This window comes from Ambystoma mexicanum, chromosome 5p (genome assembly GCF_040938575.1).
Source record: "Ambystoma mexicanum isolate Mex_15411 chromosome 5p, UKY_AmexF1_1, whole genome shotgun sequence".
NCBI classification, from domain to species: domain Eukaryota; kingdom Metazoa; phylum Chordata; class Amphibia; order Caudata; family Ambystomatidae; genus Ambystoma; species Ambystoma mexicanum.
In genome coordinates, this window is record NC_090930.1 from 304,851,638 (window position 1) to 304,871,800 (window position 20,163).

The 20,163-nt window shown below is 43.4% G+C and overlaps 1 protein-coding gene across 2 annotated transcripts in view; it reads left to right on the forward strand.

The window, feature by feature from the left end:
• CD99L2 (CD99 molecule like 2) overlaps window positions 1-20,163 on the forward strand; it is a 629,818-nt gene that overhangs the window by 224,321 nt on the left and 385,334 nt on the right. For both annotated transcript variants that reach the window (XM_069612743.1, XM_069612744.1), the window contains exon 3: window positions 9,591-9,638. In XM_069612743.1, the coding sequence (XP_069468844.1) occupies window positions 9,591-9,638 (48 nt within the window). The remainder of the gene's footprint in view (window positions 1-9,590; window positions 9,639-20,163) is intronic.

Genomic DNA, 20,163 nt, shown 5'->3' on the forward strand with positions numbered 1-20,163 from the left:
TTTGCAAATTAAAGCTGGAATACAAAACTGTATGAGGAAATGCTATCACCATAACTACCATTATATTAACTCTGAGCATACTGTGACCACCATACGGGCACTCTAGTACTGCATCCTAATAATACCACTTTCACCGTGTTTATCAAGCAACAGAAATGTCACCAATGTATGTTTTGCCCTCTGAAGACACTCTTTATCACAAAGTCTCCAATGGATGTACCTTGACTTAGTATTTCATGACGTATATCTGGCCTCTTCTTTCTACCTCCTGCATCCCCCTTCATGCCTTTATTTCCCTTCCATTTATTTTTTCATTGCTGGTTTATATAGCACCAGTTACTGCACAGTTGCGTTGTGACACCCCCAAGGTGAAGGCATAGGGAACCAACAAAACGTTCTGTAAGTGCATGATAAGGTGGAAGAGGAAAAGGGCTGCCCGTGAGGGAGGAGGCCATGCGCAATAGTGAGGAGGGGAAAGTGCAAGCGTAGATGAATGCAAGCATAAAGTGCAATAGTAAAAGGCCAGTAAGTGTAAGGTCATTGTGAACACCAATCATCCTTCGCTGAGCCCAATGTTTTTTTTCTATTTGGTATCTTGTTAAAGCGTCAGGTGTGTTTGAGCAGTTGTAACTTAGCTCTGTTTGGACTTAAGTTGGCGGCACAATGTGTTTAGTGCCAAGTACGCGTTTTACATACTAGAATTTAAAGTACTTTTGTGGAAGTATTCGTTTTTCAATGATTGTAGCACGTTTTTAGTATCTCATAATTGAAAAATCATTGTGCCCTGTGTGTTGCCTCCGTCTGCGATAGGCGACGCTCAGTGAACACCTGACGCTTTAACAAGATACCAATTAGCCTTGAAAAAGGCCGTATGGTCGAAACACATGTTGGCTTAAGTCATGACACTCAATGATGATTTTCGGATCACTTGAAAACTGTAATGACACTTGAGTATTACATTCTGAAACAGGACATTGGGCTCAGCGCAGTATGATTGGTGTTCACACTGACCTTACATTATTTCCTTAAGCGTTTGGGCATTTCCTCTAGAACGACACAATGCGCAGCAGCCAGCTTTAGCAATTCTCTATCACTCCTATACCTCAGCGCGTAAGACAATGGGTGGCCCTAAAAATTGTCAAAGGCCAGTAAGTGACAAGTTCCCTCAATAGCAAGACAGAGGATTTTAAGTGTCGAGCATGCACTGGAGTAGCAGCAGGACGTAGGTAGGAGGGAGGTAAGGCTGAGGGCCAGAGCATTTGGAGGAAAATGGGGCTAGGAACAGTGCCCAAAGGAGTTTTTAAAGCAATGAGTCCAAAGTCTCTTCCTGAAGCGAAAATGGTTTTCTTCCATCGTTGGTGCAACCGGGAGGGAATTACAAAGTGTGGCCCATGTATTGACCAGTGTTCTGCCTCCAGTGTTCTTCCGCCTAAATTTGCCCTTGATGGGCAAAACAACTTAATCTTCTGCTAAACTATGGTCGACCGGAGGCAGAGAAGAGTTGGTCTATGATGTAAAGTACCTTGAAGTTAAGGTGGGAACCAACAGGGAGCAAATGGAGAGCAATCAGCGCTGGAGGAATGTGGGGTGGCGTGTTTGGGAGTGTTCTATGGGGCTGACCCCCTGCTGGATTGTGGTGCAGTACCTCTACTAGTGGAAGGAGGAGTATCCTGATAAAAACTCCACTCTCACGCGGAGCGTCGCAGAGTGTTTGGGAGTGTGCGGTGGTGTGCAGTGCTGCAGGCAACAATGCACTTCACCAAGCCGCAAGCTCCCTGCGTTAGCCTTCGGACGCCTTTACCTCGAGCAAGGCTGCAGCGGCTTCATTCAGCGCCTGCCCAAACTGCCTGCACTACAGCCATGACACCAATATCTACATCAGAGGACCAAATGGTATGTGGCTTGTCTGGGGGAGGGGGAATTTATGGTCAGCTTGCTGATCTCACAGCTGCCATTACGCCTGATGTTACGCCTGCTGCCTGTGTTTGCTTATTTACGACATCACGACAGAATTTTTGTCAAGTGAAGAGACATGTTGGTTGTGGCGCTAGGTTCGACCCGATTGATCTGAACATAACAAAAGCGCCCCTGAAGTCAGCCTTGACCCCCCCCCCCCTGGTCCTACCGTGTTTGAGCTGCCCATCGATGATGGAGTAACCGAAGCCACGCTGGCTGCGACGGCTTCCGTACCATCGGTGGTGGGTTGCCCGCGGAGAGGAGGAAGGTCCGGCGGTGAAGGCTTCTGCGCAGGCGCGTCCTGCTGCTTGGGAGATGGGCTGCCGACCTTGACGAAATCAGCCAGCAGAATGATGCGGCCCTCGGAAAGAGGTGGGGTCGGGAGTGGGGCCTCGAATGTTCACACTGATGATGCTCACAGAGCTCCCTTCGGTCATGTCTGGGATGTAAACACTCAGATAACCAGACACACAAATTTAAGCACATATCCCGTCCTAAAAGCTGCTGCGGATCGGGACATTCTGCTCAATGATGACATGCTAATGTCTAAACTAATGTCTCAGCCCCTCACAGCCCCCCCCCCCACCTTCCCTGAGAGTTCTAGCCTGGAGAAAAATTCAAGAGTGCAATAAAGTACAAAATTCTGGAAATAATGAAAAAGTAAACCAACTTCTCCAGAAAAAATGCTCAAGTCCACACAAAAGCGAGCGAGTGACTTATGAGGAGGAACCTGGCTTAAACAGCGACGATCTCTCTGACCCAAGAAGGAATTTGTCAGTTGAAAATCAAACACACAGCATCTTGAACTCTGAGACAAAATCCTTTACAGTATTAAACAAACAATTCCCTCAGGAGCAAGTGCAGTTGGGAGAAAACCCTAAAAGTGCCCCACGGCAGGAAAGGCAAAACTCGTTATTCATAGCAGATAAGTTAATTGAAGACCTTAAAAATATTAATGCTAAGATGACTCTCTCGCCGTCCTTGAGCAACACAATACAAACTGCCGGATATGCAAAGAGCACGAAATCCTCCTCGATCTCAAAAGTAACAAATGCAGTCAGGTGGCAAATTATTGGGTGAAAGAATGGAACACCAAAGCTCTCAACAAAATCCTTATTGCCCCAATAAGAGGAGAAGAATAATGTCAAGTTTCAGCCCAGAAACAATTTTCTGCTCACAGAATCGAAAAAGGTGTAGTACATCTACTCAAAAGAATCAAAGCGATACACAAAGCGAAGCGATGGAACCAAAAACGCAAGGGACCGAGGAACAGAAAAGCGCAGTGTCTGACTCGACCGAGTCAAGTGAAGACACCTCATCTGACTCAGATTGCAAGAGGCGCCTATAAAAGGAGACCTCCAACTACCAAGAAAAAACATGGCCATAAACAGGATGCGAGTGGCCTACAAACAGACTGTTACGACCTAGTCGAACAAGTGATAAATCAGTTGAGACCTAACATCTCCGCATTGACAATAACAGTAGCACCACTGATAAAATTATACGAACACTTGTATGAGAGCCTTAAAGACCAAATCACGCTCATGGTGTCCGTAAATGGCAAACTAATAAACATGGATGTCGAACATAATATTATGAAAAATCAATCAGCAAACAACTTGAGAAATAATGATGCCTTTGTTGCCCAAATAAAGGAGCAATTAAAAAACAGTGCAGATGACAAACGGCTTCTAGCGGAGCTGGCACGGGAGGCTATAACGATCTTAAAAAACCAACAAATGATTAATGAAGACATTTATCCATCAAGAGCTGTAGAAGGTGCTACAGCAACCAACGTTGAGAAAATAAATAAGCAGCAAACGCAAGACGACAAAAGCCAACTTAGTTCAAGATCGGTAGACCGATCTAGCAAAATCGCATCGACGGATTTATCAACGTCCAATAACGATGTGTTATGTTTAGTGGAAAAAAAGACCCACAACCATGGTGAGGCCGTTGAGAACTGCCCAGACAAAAAGATTGACCTGGAAATTACTTTGGATATGCCCGAATCAAGCCAGCCTTCTACCTCAGCAATTACTGGGGTTCAAATGAGAATGGCGGAGACTACCCACGACTGTAATCCTGAGCAAACACTTGAGAAAAATGGAAAAAATCAAACGTTTGCTATTTTTGACAAGACCAAAAGAGAAAGCTTAATTAAAGAAGGAGCAATAAAAAAATACCAACAAAACAGACTAAGAAAACAAAAAACATGCCAAATAAAAGGAAAGTAAACAACAAAAATGTGAATAAGTTCTTAAACATTAAATCATTAAATGTCACGATCCAAACAGACTTAAGCAAGTCTGCACCAAGAGATCAGGTGTCTGAGTCGGAAACCCAGATCACAAAATCTCCAGCTGCGGAGAGGAATGACGAAAATCAAGCATCCATGCACAAATGTGATGATGAAGATGACATTCGAATGATAGAGGAATTAGCTAACCTATCCACTTACGATTCAAACGAAGAAGACGAAGTATCGGATGAAGAACGCGAAAACGAGCAAAAATTGACATCAGGGTTGCAGAGTTGTAACAAAGCGTTAATCAAACACGACAAAATAAAACCATTTAGAATTTGTATAATAGAAATAACACCAGAAAAAGAAAAAAAGCGTTTGATTCAGTTCCAGATACCAGAAGATAAAACTCAAATAATAAAGAGGTGCGTGACTCTAGACGAAATATGGGCACCAGAAAACGTAATACTTACCGAGAAGAAGGAATGTGCTCAGGAGAGACACCAAAGTGTAAAATCTAACCTCTGTGACCTGAGTTATGAAGAAGCAACAGAGATAAGAATGATTTTATTGAATATTTAGAGACCAGACACGAAATGAAAAGGTTCAAGAGGATTGGAGAGAGGATAAAAGATCACCATTCGCCAAGCAAAAATTGTTGACAAAAAAAAAAAGCAGGACATAACTTCTAACTTTTGTCTCCTCTTGGAACGAAACTTCTCATCGAATGATGGCCTGATTCTAAACAGGTATAACGTGCTCAAACTTCTGAATCATCTCCCCCGGCTTCGTTCAGTAACATCGAACGATATAAAAACGGTTGAATTTTTACGCAATGAAATTACTGATCGTATATTATTGCATATCTATTCTCGCGCCATAAGAGATATAATTGTTGAGCACTCAGTTGATTTTGAAGACCTAGGTTTTGGGATATCGGAGCCATGGGGTGAGTCCCCAAACATAAAATCTAAAATCACGCATCCAGAAATCACAAAAAGATCTGAAGAGTTGAAAGAACAAAAACACAAAATCTCTTCAAACAGTTACAGTTAAAAGAAGCCTGAAGGATCTGGAAGAAAGAGAAGTAATGTCTCTGGGCAGTATGTACAGCTGTCAACCTAAAAAGCAAATTACAATCACAATTACTTGTGCAGAAAATGAAGCCTGTTCACAAAGCACGACAGAGAATAAACGAGAGCGAAATGATGACGAAACAAGTTGGAATTGGGTGGCAAGGTCCTTAAACTGTAAAGGAAATCAATAATGCCAACCAGAAAATACATCATCGACCCTACATGCAGGTGCATGGAACACTAGAGGCTTCATGCACCTGTTTAATAAAAGTCTGAGAGGCCTTGAACCATTACACATTATTTGTCTCCAAGAATCCTGGCTCCTCATTGAACAAGTGGTAGAAGGCTATGAAATCACTTGGAATCCAGCGATCAAACAGCCAAAAGGGAGACCAATGGCAGGGTTATTGACACTTGTAAAACTGAATCAAGATCAAGTATAACAAATTGTGTGAATGTGACCGCATATATCCAATACGTGGCCGTTGCAATAAAAGCGACTGGGGAGAACAAATAAATAATCCACATAATAAACTTATATTGGCAACATGAAGCCTCGGATGAATGGGAGTATCTCAACTTGATTGGAGAGTTGATAGACTTTATATTGTCAAACGAAGAGAATGCAAGGATCATACTCTGTGGCGACCTTAATATGGAATGTTTGAAACATATGAAATCTCAAGTGCAGACAGGTCCGCTAAAGTCAAAATCAGAACACAAGAAACTCTGCCTAATTGTCGCATGGGAAGAGGAGATGGAAGTCCGAGGATTGAAGATGCTAAATGGATGTACGAAAGGAGACATCCCCGCCCAAGGCGACCTGGAGAAATAATAATTCGGAATCGATCCTCGACTATTTTTACGTCTCAGAAAACATAATTTCGGACATCGAATCATTAAAAGTAATTAGTATGCAAAACAGTGACCATGACTTGATACGAATCGCCATACAAGGTCTTAAAAGGAACCTGCAAGCGAGATGGAATCACGATGTCACCAGTAATCCAGGCAGAATTCGGTTAAAATTAAAACCAACACGGATCAAATTGAATATCCAGTCTTATTACAGACAGAGAGATAGTGGCTAAAAAACGTGACCTGAGGAAAATAATGAGGAGGTTACAAAAAAATTCAGACAGGAACTACTTGAAAGATAAAAAGGAGTTGCAGAAAACATAAAAAAACTGGTTGCGATCACACAAGAGTATGATGATTCAAAATGATGCAGAAAAAATGATACAAATACTAGTCACAAAAAATGGCCGAATGTTCTGGAAAGTCATAAACAACTTGGCTGCGCCCGAGCAAGCTATTCAGACTAATATGGTGAATGAAGTGACATGGTCCGAGCACTTCACAAATTTATTTACTGGGAACACCGACAGCAGGTACATCGAACCAAATCCATCTGAAGCCTGGGAGTTTACCATTGAGAAGGTGGATATTCTGGAGAACATTAAAAAGCTGAGCTCATCTCGAGCTCCCGGCCCCGATGGCCTCACAAACCATTTACTGAAATTACATCCTGAGGCATGGGCCGAGTTTTGCTTTATTTTATTTAAAAACATCATTGAGGAAAAAAGAATTCCCAACTCTTGGAAAAGTGCCATCATCATACCCATTTTCAAGAAGGGTGTGAGAACAGACCCAAAAAACTACAGACCAATTGCCCTTATGGATGTTATTGGAAAGATCTTTGCAACCCAATTACTATTACAACTGACAAGATGGATAAAGAATGCAGGTCTGGCTGATCATCGCCAAACCGGCTTTATAAAAGGCGTTGGTTGTGGACTGAATCTCATGATAATCAACCTTATGAAAATGGTGGCGATACGAACAAGATCAAAAGTTTATATGGCCTTTGTGGATCTGGCTCATGCTTTTGATGGTACCGATCGCAAACTTTTATGGTCTAAACTTAACAAATGGGGCTGTCCATGGAGTCTGCTGGCTGCGATCAAACAACTCTACACTGATACCACCATTAAAGTCAGACTAAACTCGCAAGGAATGCTATCGGAACCAATTGAAACATCACGAGGTGTGAAGCAGGGGTGCCCCCTTGGACCAACCCTGTTTAGTGCCTTCACCTCAGACATCGGAAGGGCGTTTGAATTAACCAGATCATTTGGAAGCAAAATTGACTACATCCTATATGCGGACGATATTGTTCTTATGGACTTGACCCCCATTGGGTTACAAAGGAAACTGACAGCCCTAAAAGAGTATACTGATGCAAACGGCCTTGAGATCAACCTAGCAAAATCCGAGATATTGATACTGCAAAACTTAATTGGAGCCAATAACCAACGCAAATTTAACTGGAAACTTGAAAATCAACCAATACATCTTGCAATGGAAACTCAGTACCTTGGTGTGATAATAAACTCCAGTATAAATGACCAGAACATGATCACGAAAATTCGTCGGAAATGTAAGTCATTAACAGCTCAGGGAATCGTACTGAACAAAAAGTACGGGAAGTTCACTTTGAAACCGATCATTGCATTCTACAATTCAAAGGTCATCCCGGCCTTGATTTTTGGTGTCGAAGCAATGTTCAGTTGCCCAGCAGAGATATGGTCCTGGTGTGAGAACACATTTTGGGGAAAAGTTCTATTAGTGCCTAGGGGGACTCCAACTGCTTGCATTCGATATGAGCTTGGACTGACTTCAATCAACGCAAGGGTTATGTGGAACATGATATCAGTTTACAGAAAAGTCTTGGGAGCAGACGATCTGCCACAATATCGGATTCTTCGGAATGATAACAGCAGCACTAAAACAACTATACTGCAAATGTGGAAACAAACTTGTATGAACATCCTTACCCAGTTACAAACAGAGCAAGTGGTACTGGCACAGAATCCGAATGCTGTAAAAAAAAAAAAAAAAAAAAAAAAACGGTGGGAGCAAGATTGGTGTGAAAATCAAGATCAAAGAGCAGCGCATAGATGCATGAAAGAAAATGCGACAGAACGAGCTTATAACACCTTAACAAAATACCTTCAAACCTTTCCATGCAGCAAAAGAAGATCTTTTTATTTTAAATTCCGGATGAATTTGTTCAAAACTAAAGTAATCATGAGCATCCAAACCAAAGTGAAAGATGCGTCAGAAGAGTGCAGATTTTGCAAAAAAGAGAGAGAAACGTTGAAACATATAGTTCTATATTGGGAAAAATTATGAGTATTAAGAACGGCCTACTTGGGACAGGAACTCTACAAGAGGCCGAACTTACACGGGGAAGACTGGTGGAATTTGATCTCAGAAGGCACAGATTTTAAATTAGTTTTCGCCTTACCATTTTTTCTTGAAAAATTTGAAAAAAATATGTTAGAAACAACTTTGACTTAGCTCACTTAGCGCTGAAAAGACTAGAGTATGAGTACTCGATTCTTGTTGGAATAATCGAATATTGAGATGTTATTTCCATTATGTGTTCATGATGTTCTGTGTCAATTGTTTTCCTTTCTTTTCTTTTCTTTTCCTTCCCTCTCTCTGGTAGATGTTGATCCTCTCTCTCACATTGCTTTCTCCTTGCTCTTTTTTTTCTTCACCGTTTTACTCGAGGCTTGATTAAGTAATGTATTTCTTAATCGTCTTTTTTTTTAAAACTTTGAAATTAACTATATAAAAAAAAAGTAATGTGGGTGTGAGGGTTGAGACGAAGCATCACGGTAGGCCGCGTTTTGGTGCAGTGCTTTTGAATATTATGTTTGCGGGACACAGCAACCTATTTGTGTATGGAGTGTTCACTCGCTGGACCACTCCATGGACTAAGCGACTACTGTTAGCTTAAAAATACCGTCAACCAAAGCACTCCATACATAAATATAATACAACATCAATATCTCGGCGCACGGCCAACAATGCATGCCTAAACGGTACCTGTGCCGAAAGTGCTGTGCCAGAAGCCTGGCTTCGAAGCTCCTCTGGCTACCGTATTCTGGATCACCAGGATCTGCTGAGGGAGTCCTACTGTGCAGTAGTCCAACCTCGATAGAACCCTTACTCAACTTTAACCTCCACAATCAGTTATCACGCTGGTCCTCTGTGTAAGAATGCATCGAGCTCTACTATGCCAACAGCCTTGTGAAAGTGCTTTGTAAACCACAAAACATGCTGGCAAAAAGGCAGCACAGAATCGCATGCAAAAGCTGATCTGGCCCTAACGACCCAAGTGGGAAACCTTGCCTTTTCTTTCACTCCTGATCAACGTTATCTGCATCTATGCATACTTCTTCATGTTGCTTTGCATTACAATAATGCCTGCAATTCACACTCCTTTTCTGTTGTATTTGCAGCTACTCCCAAACCATCCAAGCCAGCTAAAAAACCATCCGGGGACACAGGTGAGATAATCTTTTGAAAAACATTTAAGCCAACTTTGTGTCACGTTGATGGTACTGAAAGTGCTGTTTTGTGTCAGAATGTTTAACTCATCGCCTACAAAAAAGTTGAAGTAATGCACTGCGCCTCCGCTCGATGCCAAGGCCTGCTGTGATAAACAAACTCTCCAGGCGAGGGCTATGGAGCAGTGCCCCGACGCACAGTCCTTCCTTCCTCGCTTTTGCAAGGAGCAAGAGCACCGCTTTAGATGCGTCAGGGGGATACCTTTGTACTGCTGATGAATTAATGGTAGGCGTGCGTTGGGATGTTGTCTTCTTCAGCACTCCTTTTGTTCCTGAGCGTTGATTTAGAAATTGCACAAGGTTGGAACAATCTGCCCTCTCTCGACAGTGTCCTCACATGGAACACAGTGTCCGTGTGCCGATAACATGGATCGAGAATTTGCAGTTCCTATTCGGATCTGCTCCAAATTAAATGTGCTCCTTTACAGCACTTTTATAATTTGCTATACATGCCACATTACATCGAACACACTAACGTGACATGCGTTTATAGTGAAAGGTAGGTTATAAAAATGTGTTTGGTGTATTCTTTTTAATTCACGGCCATTCATTCGGTGTGTAATGGCGAAAACACCAATACCTTTTTCAAGAGCATCCTGTTGTTTGGGTGCAGGTTAGACAGTTGCTGCCAAGAAGGAAGTCGAACGTAGACAGTGCTCCTACTTAGTCTCCTCGTAGTAAAGTAATGATCTCGCGGATTACTTGCTGATCGGTGTTCATGACTGCCTTCACAGACATCTGAGGCATGGTGGGAAGTGGCTGCTGCTGCCACCTCATTTGCCCACCTCGACATCTCTTCCTTTCCTCAGCAGACGAGCACTCCCCTCCTCAACCATGAGCACAGATCAGGTGATCCGCACCAGATCCTTATCTGTCTCTGCCCCACTCCCTTTTTGCGCCATAATGCCCCTAACAGGTCTTCATCTCCCAACACAGACCTGGTTACTCCCGGCATCCCTGCGTCTGCCTATTCCTGGTCCTAGCGCTGACCATCGCCCTCGGTATCCCCAGCCGTAGGTCAAGTTATCCTGAATTTCACTCATTTTCGGTGCTTCACCCCAAGCTGCAGGGGTCTAGAATAAAGGGCATTCCTACTATACATGCTGTGGGAGATGATGTATTAATTCTGTCTAAACAGAATAAAGACCCACAATGCTGTTCTTGTTAAATCTGCATATAATAACCCTATGTAAAGTCTTGACAACGATAACACAAATGGTCATAAATAAGTGTGCTTACAGATTTGGCAGTTTTTTTCTCAGAGCGTTATCTTGATGCCGTCATGTGTTAGTGTCAGTGCATGGTGGTGGCGTGAGTTATGGTTGCTTAGCTTACCATAATTGGGGAATTTCTGAGTGTGTTTGCTTTTACTTGTAACCATAACGTCGCTTTAGCAACGTTGTTCCACTGAATTTCATAGGTTTTTATCAGTGCAATTTAACCATAATGTCCCTTCAACAAAGTTTTTTATCTGTGAATATATAATTTGCAAGCCAAAAGATGGGTGGCAGTGGTGCTGCTCTGGGTCCCAGCTGCAAAATCTTCTCCTAGCGTGCTTTCATGCCTCATCAATCATCAGGGTGGATGATTGTATTCAGGTGTACAGGGTTGAATCACTCTGGGAAGTACCAGTCTGTAGCAGAAGGGAATTCTGGCATCTGTAGTGTAGAGCCAGCCAGGATCCAACTCTCCCACAATTTTCAATATCGGCCCTCAGTAGGGGTGCCATAATGATGGTAACTCCCTCCCCCTCCCCACTGAGGGTTACATTGAAAATGGGGGAGAGTTACATAAGGACAAGAAAAAATGGCTCAGACGGCATTGGCGTCTGAGCCATTTTTTCTTTTTTTTCTTGTCCTTCTGTATACGGCCAGTTTACTTTGCCGCAATTACGAAGCTTTAGAGTACATGGGCAATTTATGCCTCTACGTTTTTTACCCTTCTTCCTTCAATAAGCCTCAGATGAAGAGCCAGGTTTGGCTCGAAACACGTGTCAGGCTGACCATTCTACATTAATAAATACACTTTTGTATTTTTCAAAAATGTGCATCTGTGGCGCAGTGTCTCTTGGCATTTCCTTGTCTGTATCCAATTAACGTGGGATTGGATTGGCAGTCCACCCACACGCTGTAGACACCCGCTGCCTTCTTGCTAACCAAAAGTTAACGTACAAGCGCTGTGGATATTATTGACTTTTTTACTGCCAATTGTTACTTGTGTACTCCAGAAATACCAGAGACATCCACCATAGCTAGCTCCTCACAATGGTCCTGTGAAGACATTGATAGGGTAATGCGTAGAATTACTTTCATGGCAGATTTCTTTGAAAAGAATCCACAGGCAGTACAAAGCCTCCAAAATACGGCACTCACTAGTGGCACATCCACCCCACAACCCCCAACAAAGGGGCCACGTCAAGACACCCTCTTAATCGGTCCACAGCAAGATCCAGTCCAGTATGATCTGGGTGGATGGAGCAGACGAAGTGGATGGAACGGATGAAGTGGATGGACCCCCCCCCGTCCTGCTCTCGTGCTTGGTCGCAGGCGCTTTACTGATAATCACCATATCACACTACTACGCTCACTCTCTCCTATACACCATCATTCAACTAGAACACAGCTATACTACGATATAATTTGGTGTAGCTGTTCTCATAATAACATGACCCCACGAGCACTGCATCATCCTAATAAAGCACAGCTAGCAGAGCCCATATCGGCTAGCTTAGGCGTCTCCTCAGGCCTAACGCAGCCAGAACTCAGTATGGGTGTCCACCCTCCAGACTGAACACATTCAACTGACTTCCTCAGTACCACACCTACTGCTAAGAAGGAGCTATGATGCACCAACCACACCAGCTGCACACATATCCGCTGCGCCCACGCACCATACAACACCCTCGCTCTACTGAACTACGGTTCCCGAGGGCGTTAAACCTACCCCAGCGCTTTGAGGTCATACCAAAGATACGTAAGGTGGCATATAAATGCCAAATAACATAACATAACATATGATCCCAATTCAGATACTGAGGAGCAGGATACGTAAGGGGGAGAAGATCACCATTATGATGAGGATGATGTAGACGTTTACATCCTACCCTCTCCTGATCATCTAGACCCACCAGTGGCTGACTCACCAGTGGACAATCAACCTCAGTTTAACAATATGCTCATAAAGGCAGCAGAGCATTTCCAGATCCAGACCCAGGAAACACAATTGGATAAAGATTTTGTAGAGGACACATTAGGGGATAAAAATGCTGTTACCCAGTTTATACCCCTCCTCCAATCCATGCAAAGGAGATTTCAGCACTCGGCGAACAAAGGCGGGCTGTGAACCCACGTATTGAAAAGATGTTTCGCCCTGCGCCCTCAGACCCTCTTTACATAAGAGGACAACTGAAACCAGACTCGCTAGTAGTGACCACTATGTGAAAAAGGGCAGGAACACTGCTTGCTTCATCTGAAGCTCCCCAGATAAGGAAAGCAAAAAGCTTTGCACTCTAGAGAGGAAAGTGGCCACCTCAGCGGCCTTTCCAACAAGGATTGCAAACAAACTACATTATTGGCGAGTTACAAATGCCATAGTGGGATGAAGTGGGATGAAGTTACAACTTTAATGGCATCAGCACCTGAACCCCTGATGGCATGATGGCATCTTGCATATACCTGGTCCCACATGCACGTTTGCGCATGCGCCCCATGCAGGAGTGGCTGGCGAAACAGTGGTCTCCGGCAAGCAGACGATGGGACGATCTAGTGGTCATTTCGCTAACAGTAGTACAAGATCTTCGCTGGTGGACAAAGGAGAATCTGTTGAAGGGAAAACCCTTCCATGATCCAACGGTGCAAGCGGTAGTAACAGACGCATCACTCTCGGGGTGGGGGGCACATCCCCTTCATCTCACAGCCCATTGGTCTGTGGACTCGCATCACGGCACAATACCACATCAACCTGCTGGAACCTCTAGCGGTATACAAAGCGCTTCAAGCATTCGAAGCACAGCTGACAAATCAATCGGTGCAGATCCTAACCGACAGTCCACTGCAATGTTCTACATCAGCAAGCAAGGGGGCACACATTCTCCAAATCTGTCCAAACTAGCACAGATAATATGGACATGGCCACTCAAACGGGGGATGTTCCTATCTTCCCAACACATTCCAGGGGTACTCAAAACTCTAGCAGATTCGCTGAGCAGAGATCCCCTACCAGAGGAACACAAATGGTGACTAGACACCAATGTCGTAGACCACATCTTCTCACAGTGGGTTTACCCCACACTAGACTTGTTCACTACAAAAGAAAACAAACCATGTCCAGACTTCGTGTCCAGGTTTCCCCAACTAGACTCAAAGGGGAACGCCCTATGGATGAGCTGGCCAGGGAAATTTGCTTATGCTTTTCCCCCTATTACTCTAATGAGCAGGGTGGTGAACAAGATTCACAGAGAACAGATGATGCTCATCCTAGTTGCTCCAATGTGGGCAAGACAACCATGGTATCCACATCTGCGCAAACTGGCGATGTGTGATCCCATCAAACTCCTGTGTCAGACCAATCTGCTGACCCAACACGGGGGAATAACGGTACACCCTCAACCTCTTAATGAACTTGGCAGCATAAGAGTTTGGTCATCTAAATCTACCACAAAGGTGTATGGATATCCTCAAGGAGGCAAGTAAACCAAACACCAGACACTGTTATTTCGACAAGTGGAGGAGATTTTTAATTTGGTGCCATCCTAAACAAATATACCCAGTAGAATGTAGTCCATCCCACATTCTAAACTAAATGCTCCACTTGTTAGACTCAACTCTAGTATTCAACTCTATAAAGGTCCACCTGGCGGCTTAATCAGCTTACACCACCTCCCAGAGTAAAGTATTGTGGTGAAAAGTTCTCGTCATTAAAGCAGCACTGAGACTACATCCTCCATTTTCCAACCCACCGCCAGGCTGGGATCTCAATGTAGTACTTGCAAAGCTCAAGGGAGCTCCCTTTGAGCCTATCCATAAGTCAAGTCTTAAAAATCTGACATATAAAACTGCCTTCTTAGTGGCTATCCCATCCATAAGAAGAATTAGTGAACTTCAAGCATTGTGAGTGCAGGACCCATTCTTTGTCATACACAAGGATACGTTTTTTTTATTTTTTACAAACGCACCCTAGGTTCTCACTGAAGTTAATTTCCAAATTTCACTTGAACCAATCCATTGAGCTACCAGCCTTCTTCCAGAACCCAACAAGCTCAGATGAGAAAAAACTCCATACACTAGATGTAAGGAGGGCGGTCCTTTACTATGTAAAACAAAACCAGACTGCTCAGGAAAACAGACCAACTGATTGTCTCTGTAGCACCAGGCAGAGAAGGAGACCGCATTTCGAAGAATGCCATCTCCAGATGGATAGTCGGATGCATATAGCTCTGTTGCTCATTATCAAGTAAGACACTGCCTTTCGCACCAAGAGCTCACTCCACAAGGGGTACAGGAGTTACTTTGGCGCTTATCGCAAATGTCCCGCTGGACACCTTTTGCAAAACAGCTGCATGGAGCTCAGTATACACTTTCACTCAGCACCACTGCATTGACACTGATTCCAAAGCAGATACACAGGTGTGACAAGCGGTTCTAAAACATCTATTTGCCGCTGGACCTTCTCACAACCCACTACCTTCTCCTAACACTGCTCGCTAATCTATGCATAGCATGTGATCTAAGTAGGTTCCACAAGCCTCAGAGGGATACATTACTCGCCGTAATCGTATTTCTGATGCTTGTATCTGCTTAGATTCACATTCACCCACCCTTCCTCCCCTTGGAAAGAAGGTGCATAGATGTTAATAAGAGTTTATCTAATCATATCTGCTTTAATACACCTGTACTCGCGCTATACTTCATGCTACTTCATGTCAGAAACAAAACAATCTGAGACACCTCGACGCGTGAAGGACCATGGGTACAGTGGACGTCACACTATTGTTAGTATTACTGGCACGCCCTGTCGACGTCCCTTTTTGAGTTTTGAAAACAGCAACTGTAATACTTTGCAGCTTCCACTAGATGTCGGCCTATGCACAGCATGTGAACCTAAGCAGATACAAGCATGAGAAATACAATAGTAGTGAGTAATGTATCCCTTATATATTATAGGGAGGCTATATAGTTAAGGGGAGTCGGACTCCCATAAGAACGCCTCAAAATTCTATTGTAATAATTTTTGATTTGAGTAACAGATTTGACTGACATTTTCGAAAGTGATTAAAAAGTGATTTTCAAAAGTGCAGCCTATCTCCCATTCATTTTCCCATAGACAAATGAGGACAATTTTTGCCAAAGCGCACTGCCCAAACCGCTGGATGGATTTGGACCAAGCCCGAAACAACTTGAGCACGAAGCGTTGACTCGCAATCCACGTGTGGTTTGGGGTTATTCTATGTAGTAGTTTGACAGAGAAGGGGGTGCCCCCTTCCCAAAAATAGATATTTAGGGGATTTACTGGAAACCACTGCCATCTTGTTTTTCTCTCGATGCGAGTGACAACCACGGATATAACGTAGGATATGGGAAAATAAACACAGGAAAAAAGCTATTTTCAGGTAAAAAACATGCACATGCCATCCGGTTAGAGGTGGGGGGAGGCTGGCTAGAGGGCACCAAGTGAAATCTGGGAGTTGGAGGGGGTGTAGGGACCGAGTTTGCAACACAGTTTCCTGTAGCCGCAAATAGCTGACCTCCGAAAGCAAACTGCGTCACAGAAACAGCGTGTGTTGTGGAGGAAATGGATAGGGCAGTGGAGGTGAGGATGCCATCCGGGGAGTGGGGGGGGGGAACTGGCACAGATGAGGGCCTTTTGGGGGGCAGGAAAGCATTTTTTCTGGCCGTGTTTGCGATATTCGCGGCTACAAAGGACTATTGATAGCCAGTATGCGTAGTTCCGTACCTGCGGTTACCGTTTTAAAAAAAAAGATATTTTTACAAGTATAGTGACCTCGGGGGGGGTCAAAAATCACTGGCTATGTGACTCGACTGCCATTAGGATCTCCCATCCATGCAGTAAGTAAGACATACTCTGCTTAGCTTCAAAGTGAGGAAGGGGCCAGCTTCCTCAGGCCATGTTGCCCGGTAAATGAGCCAAAGTTACAACACTTAGACGAACGGGCCGGCCCTTTCTTTGCTTTGCAGCTAAGCAGGGTCAGCCCCAGTTACTGCATAGATTGGCGACAGGGTGGCATCTTATTATTTTTTTTTTATTTTTTTTTTTATTTTTTTTTTTGTAAACCGTGCTACTGTCAGTCCTTGAAAGTTTTGCACCCAGAGACCATTTTTTTTCTCTTGTTGAATTGCATTCTGGTATTCTGGTATTTGTAGTCTCTCAGTCAATGATACAAAAAAAAAGATAGTGGACTTCACATCCCTGCAGTAACTAGGACGAGCCTTGCTTAGCTTCAAATGGAGGAAGGGTTCAGTCCCCTAAGGCCATGTTGCCTAATATGAGTCCACCTTACAAGAACACTTAGAGAAACATGGCCTACTGGGGGTGGATCTGGATCTTACCTCGCTTTGAAACTAAGCAAGATCGGTCCCGGTTACTACATGGATGGCAGGCAGTCCACAGTCCTGAATGCCGTCTGTTTTCTTAGTTTTAAATATCTCATGACACACGGTATGTGCATTATTTTTTTATTTAAACCATGCTACTGTCAGTCCTTGAAAGTTGTGCGCTCAGAGTCCATTTTCTTGCCTTTTGCTGAATTGCATTCTGTTATTTGTAGTCTCACAGTAAAGATGGGGTGGGGGGTGGGGAGATAATGAAACAATTATACACGTTTGCCTAACATAGTTCTATAAAGATTTATATATTTGAGTGACACTATGGTAATGTGTATTTTTCAAGTTGGCTTTATGAAGAAGAGTATTGTTGAAAGCCTGACTTGGGGGTGAGGAGGGGAAATGATAAGAGGGCTAGTAAGTCCTGAGTATTTGCCCACAATGTGGCAAGAGAGTTTGCAATCCTGGACATGGTGCAGTTATTTTTCCTTGATTGTGGCTGCTTTTCAGGGCACCACTAAATGACACATGTGGGTGGACACCGTAACTTTTTTCAGAGGTCTGACGCAACCTTGTTTTTTTTTTTAGGTTGGTAAGCTTTGTCAAGTATTTGGATACCAGGATATTACTCAGGTTGTCATGTTCCTAGTGCAGACGGTTACCCATAAAACCACACACACTTGTTTCATATTGGGATTTTGTTTTCCATGGAATATTTCACTACAGATTGCTGGGTTTAAAAGGTGAGCACCTTTTATACTTTGCCAGCATATCTGTTGGAAGATCTCCTTGCTCAGGTTATTTTTCTGGTGTTCGTTACTTTTTTTTAAAGTCCAATGCTATTTTGTGTTCCACAATTTTGTGTAAGGTCAATTGAACTACGTTTGTCCATTGCACTTTAAAATATATGGTACTTACTGTGCGTATATATTCAGGGGTGCTAGCTTTTGATTTTCGCTATGGGGGCAAAAGTACCTGGGCATATGTTATTCTTGCAGTTGATTATTTTTTTACCCTTTTCTGTGCCACTTAAATGTGGTTAGTTTGGGTCGTGCTATGTATCACAACGGTCACCAAGGGACCAACCATAAAACAAGGGGCTTGTAGCACGCTGCTTAACCAAAGTGTGTGATCCTCTGCAAATAATTTAATCTCACTATGCATTGACTAAAACCATTGTGAGTTCTCAAAGTCTGCAATCTTTTGTACATAACAAAAAAGACATGTTTACATCTACAGTGGGTTTCCCATCCATGCAGTAACTGGGATGACCCTGGTTAGCTTCAAAACGAGGAAGGGGCCAGCCCCCTCAGGCCATGTTGCCTAATAAATGAGCCTCCCTGACAAGACAACTCCTTCCTCGCTTTGTAAGCTGGGCATATGTTATTTTTGCAGCGGGTTATTTTCCCTTTTACGTGCTGCTTAAATGCGGTTAGTTGGAGTTGTGCAATGTTTCGCATCAATCACTAAGAGACCGGCCATAAAACAAAGGTCTTTTAGCACGCTGCTTAACAAAAGTGTGTGATCCTCGGCAAATTAAGTTCTGAAAGCCTGAAATAATTTATACATAATAAAAAAGATATTTGTACAGCTACAGTGACATCTGGGGTGATAAATCACTGGTGACTTGGGTCTCCCATCCATGCAGTAACCAGGTCTGGCCCTGGTTAGCTTCAAAACGAGGAAATGGGCAGCCCCCTCAGGCCATGGTATCTAATAAGTGAGGCAGTCTGAGCAACATGGCCTGAGGGGGCAGGCCTCTTACTCACTTTGAAGCTAAGCAGTACTGTGCGTATATTCACGGGTGCCAGCTTTTGACTTTCGTTATGGGTGCAGAAATTACCTGGGCATATGTTATTCTTGCAGCCTGGCTAAGTTACATGTCTTGTGTATATATTGTTATATGCCACTTGCCCCTTGTTGTTTGGAAGATGATTGTTCAGATTTCCTTTTTACTTTGCATTTTGGGACTTGTAGTACAGGACACATGATGGACCAAACCAAACTACAAGTCCCAAAATGCAACAAAAAAACAAGAACTGGCTGGGCATCTTCCGGATTTTTTTATATATATGCACATGGGTGCACACACACTAACACTCGCCATCACGGAGCAAATGTACACTGCACGCACAATCCTTCACACCATGTACACAGATTCTCATAGCACATACACATTGCATGACACTGTCTGAGAACACGCACACCCTCACACCACACATTCCCTTTAAACTGCACATATATTCAAAAAGAGGACAACACCGTCTCTAGGCAACATTAGAAAATGGAAAAAATGAAATTAAAAACAATCACATTTTTGCTGGACACTGCCATTGGAGAACCCTGGCCTAGAGGAGTTTGAGATGCAGCACTTTATGCTTTAATGATGTTATTGTTTGGCTACTCACAGGTTTCATACCTAGCCTTTTATCATTGAACATATTAAATGATAGGCTAAGTATGAAATGTATGCCCAGTGCAGCAGCACTCCATTGTGCCCTAGTGGTTAAATGGTGTGCCTTGAACTCTAGCAGACCAGGATTCAAGGCTTTGTTTTTTTCATTTATCTAATTTAATTAAAAGAAAAGCAATGCAACTGGAAGGTGGCGAGGTTTATTGCAGTGCAGTCCTGTGATTTTATTTGGCATGAGGGCGTTTAGACATGGCTGCAATATCAGTCACGTTCAAACATCCCTTGTGCCAAAATAACGGCGTCGGAATGGTGTTCGCACCGAAATCGGCACATGGCAAAATGAGGGTGCCGAAAAGGGGTGTACTGATTGGAGCACTCTGCTTAACCAAAGTGTGTGGTCCATGGCAAATCATTTAGTCTCCCTGCGCATTACCTACAAACATTGTAAGTTTGAAAAGCCTGAAATCCGAAAGCCATGGCTAGTGGTCTGGTA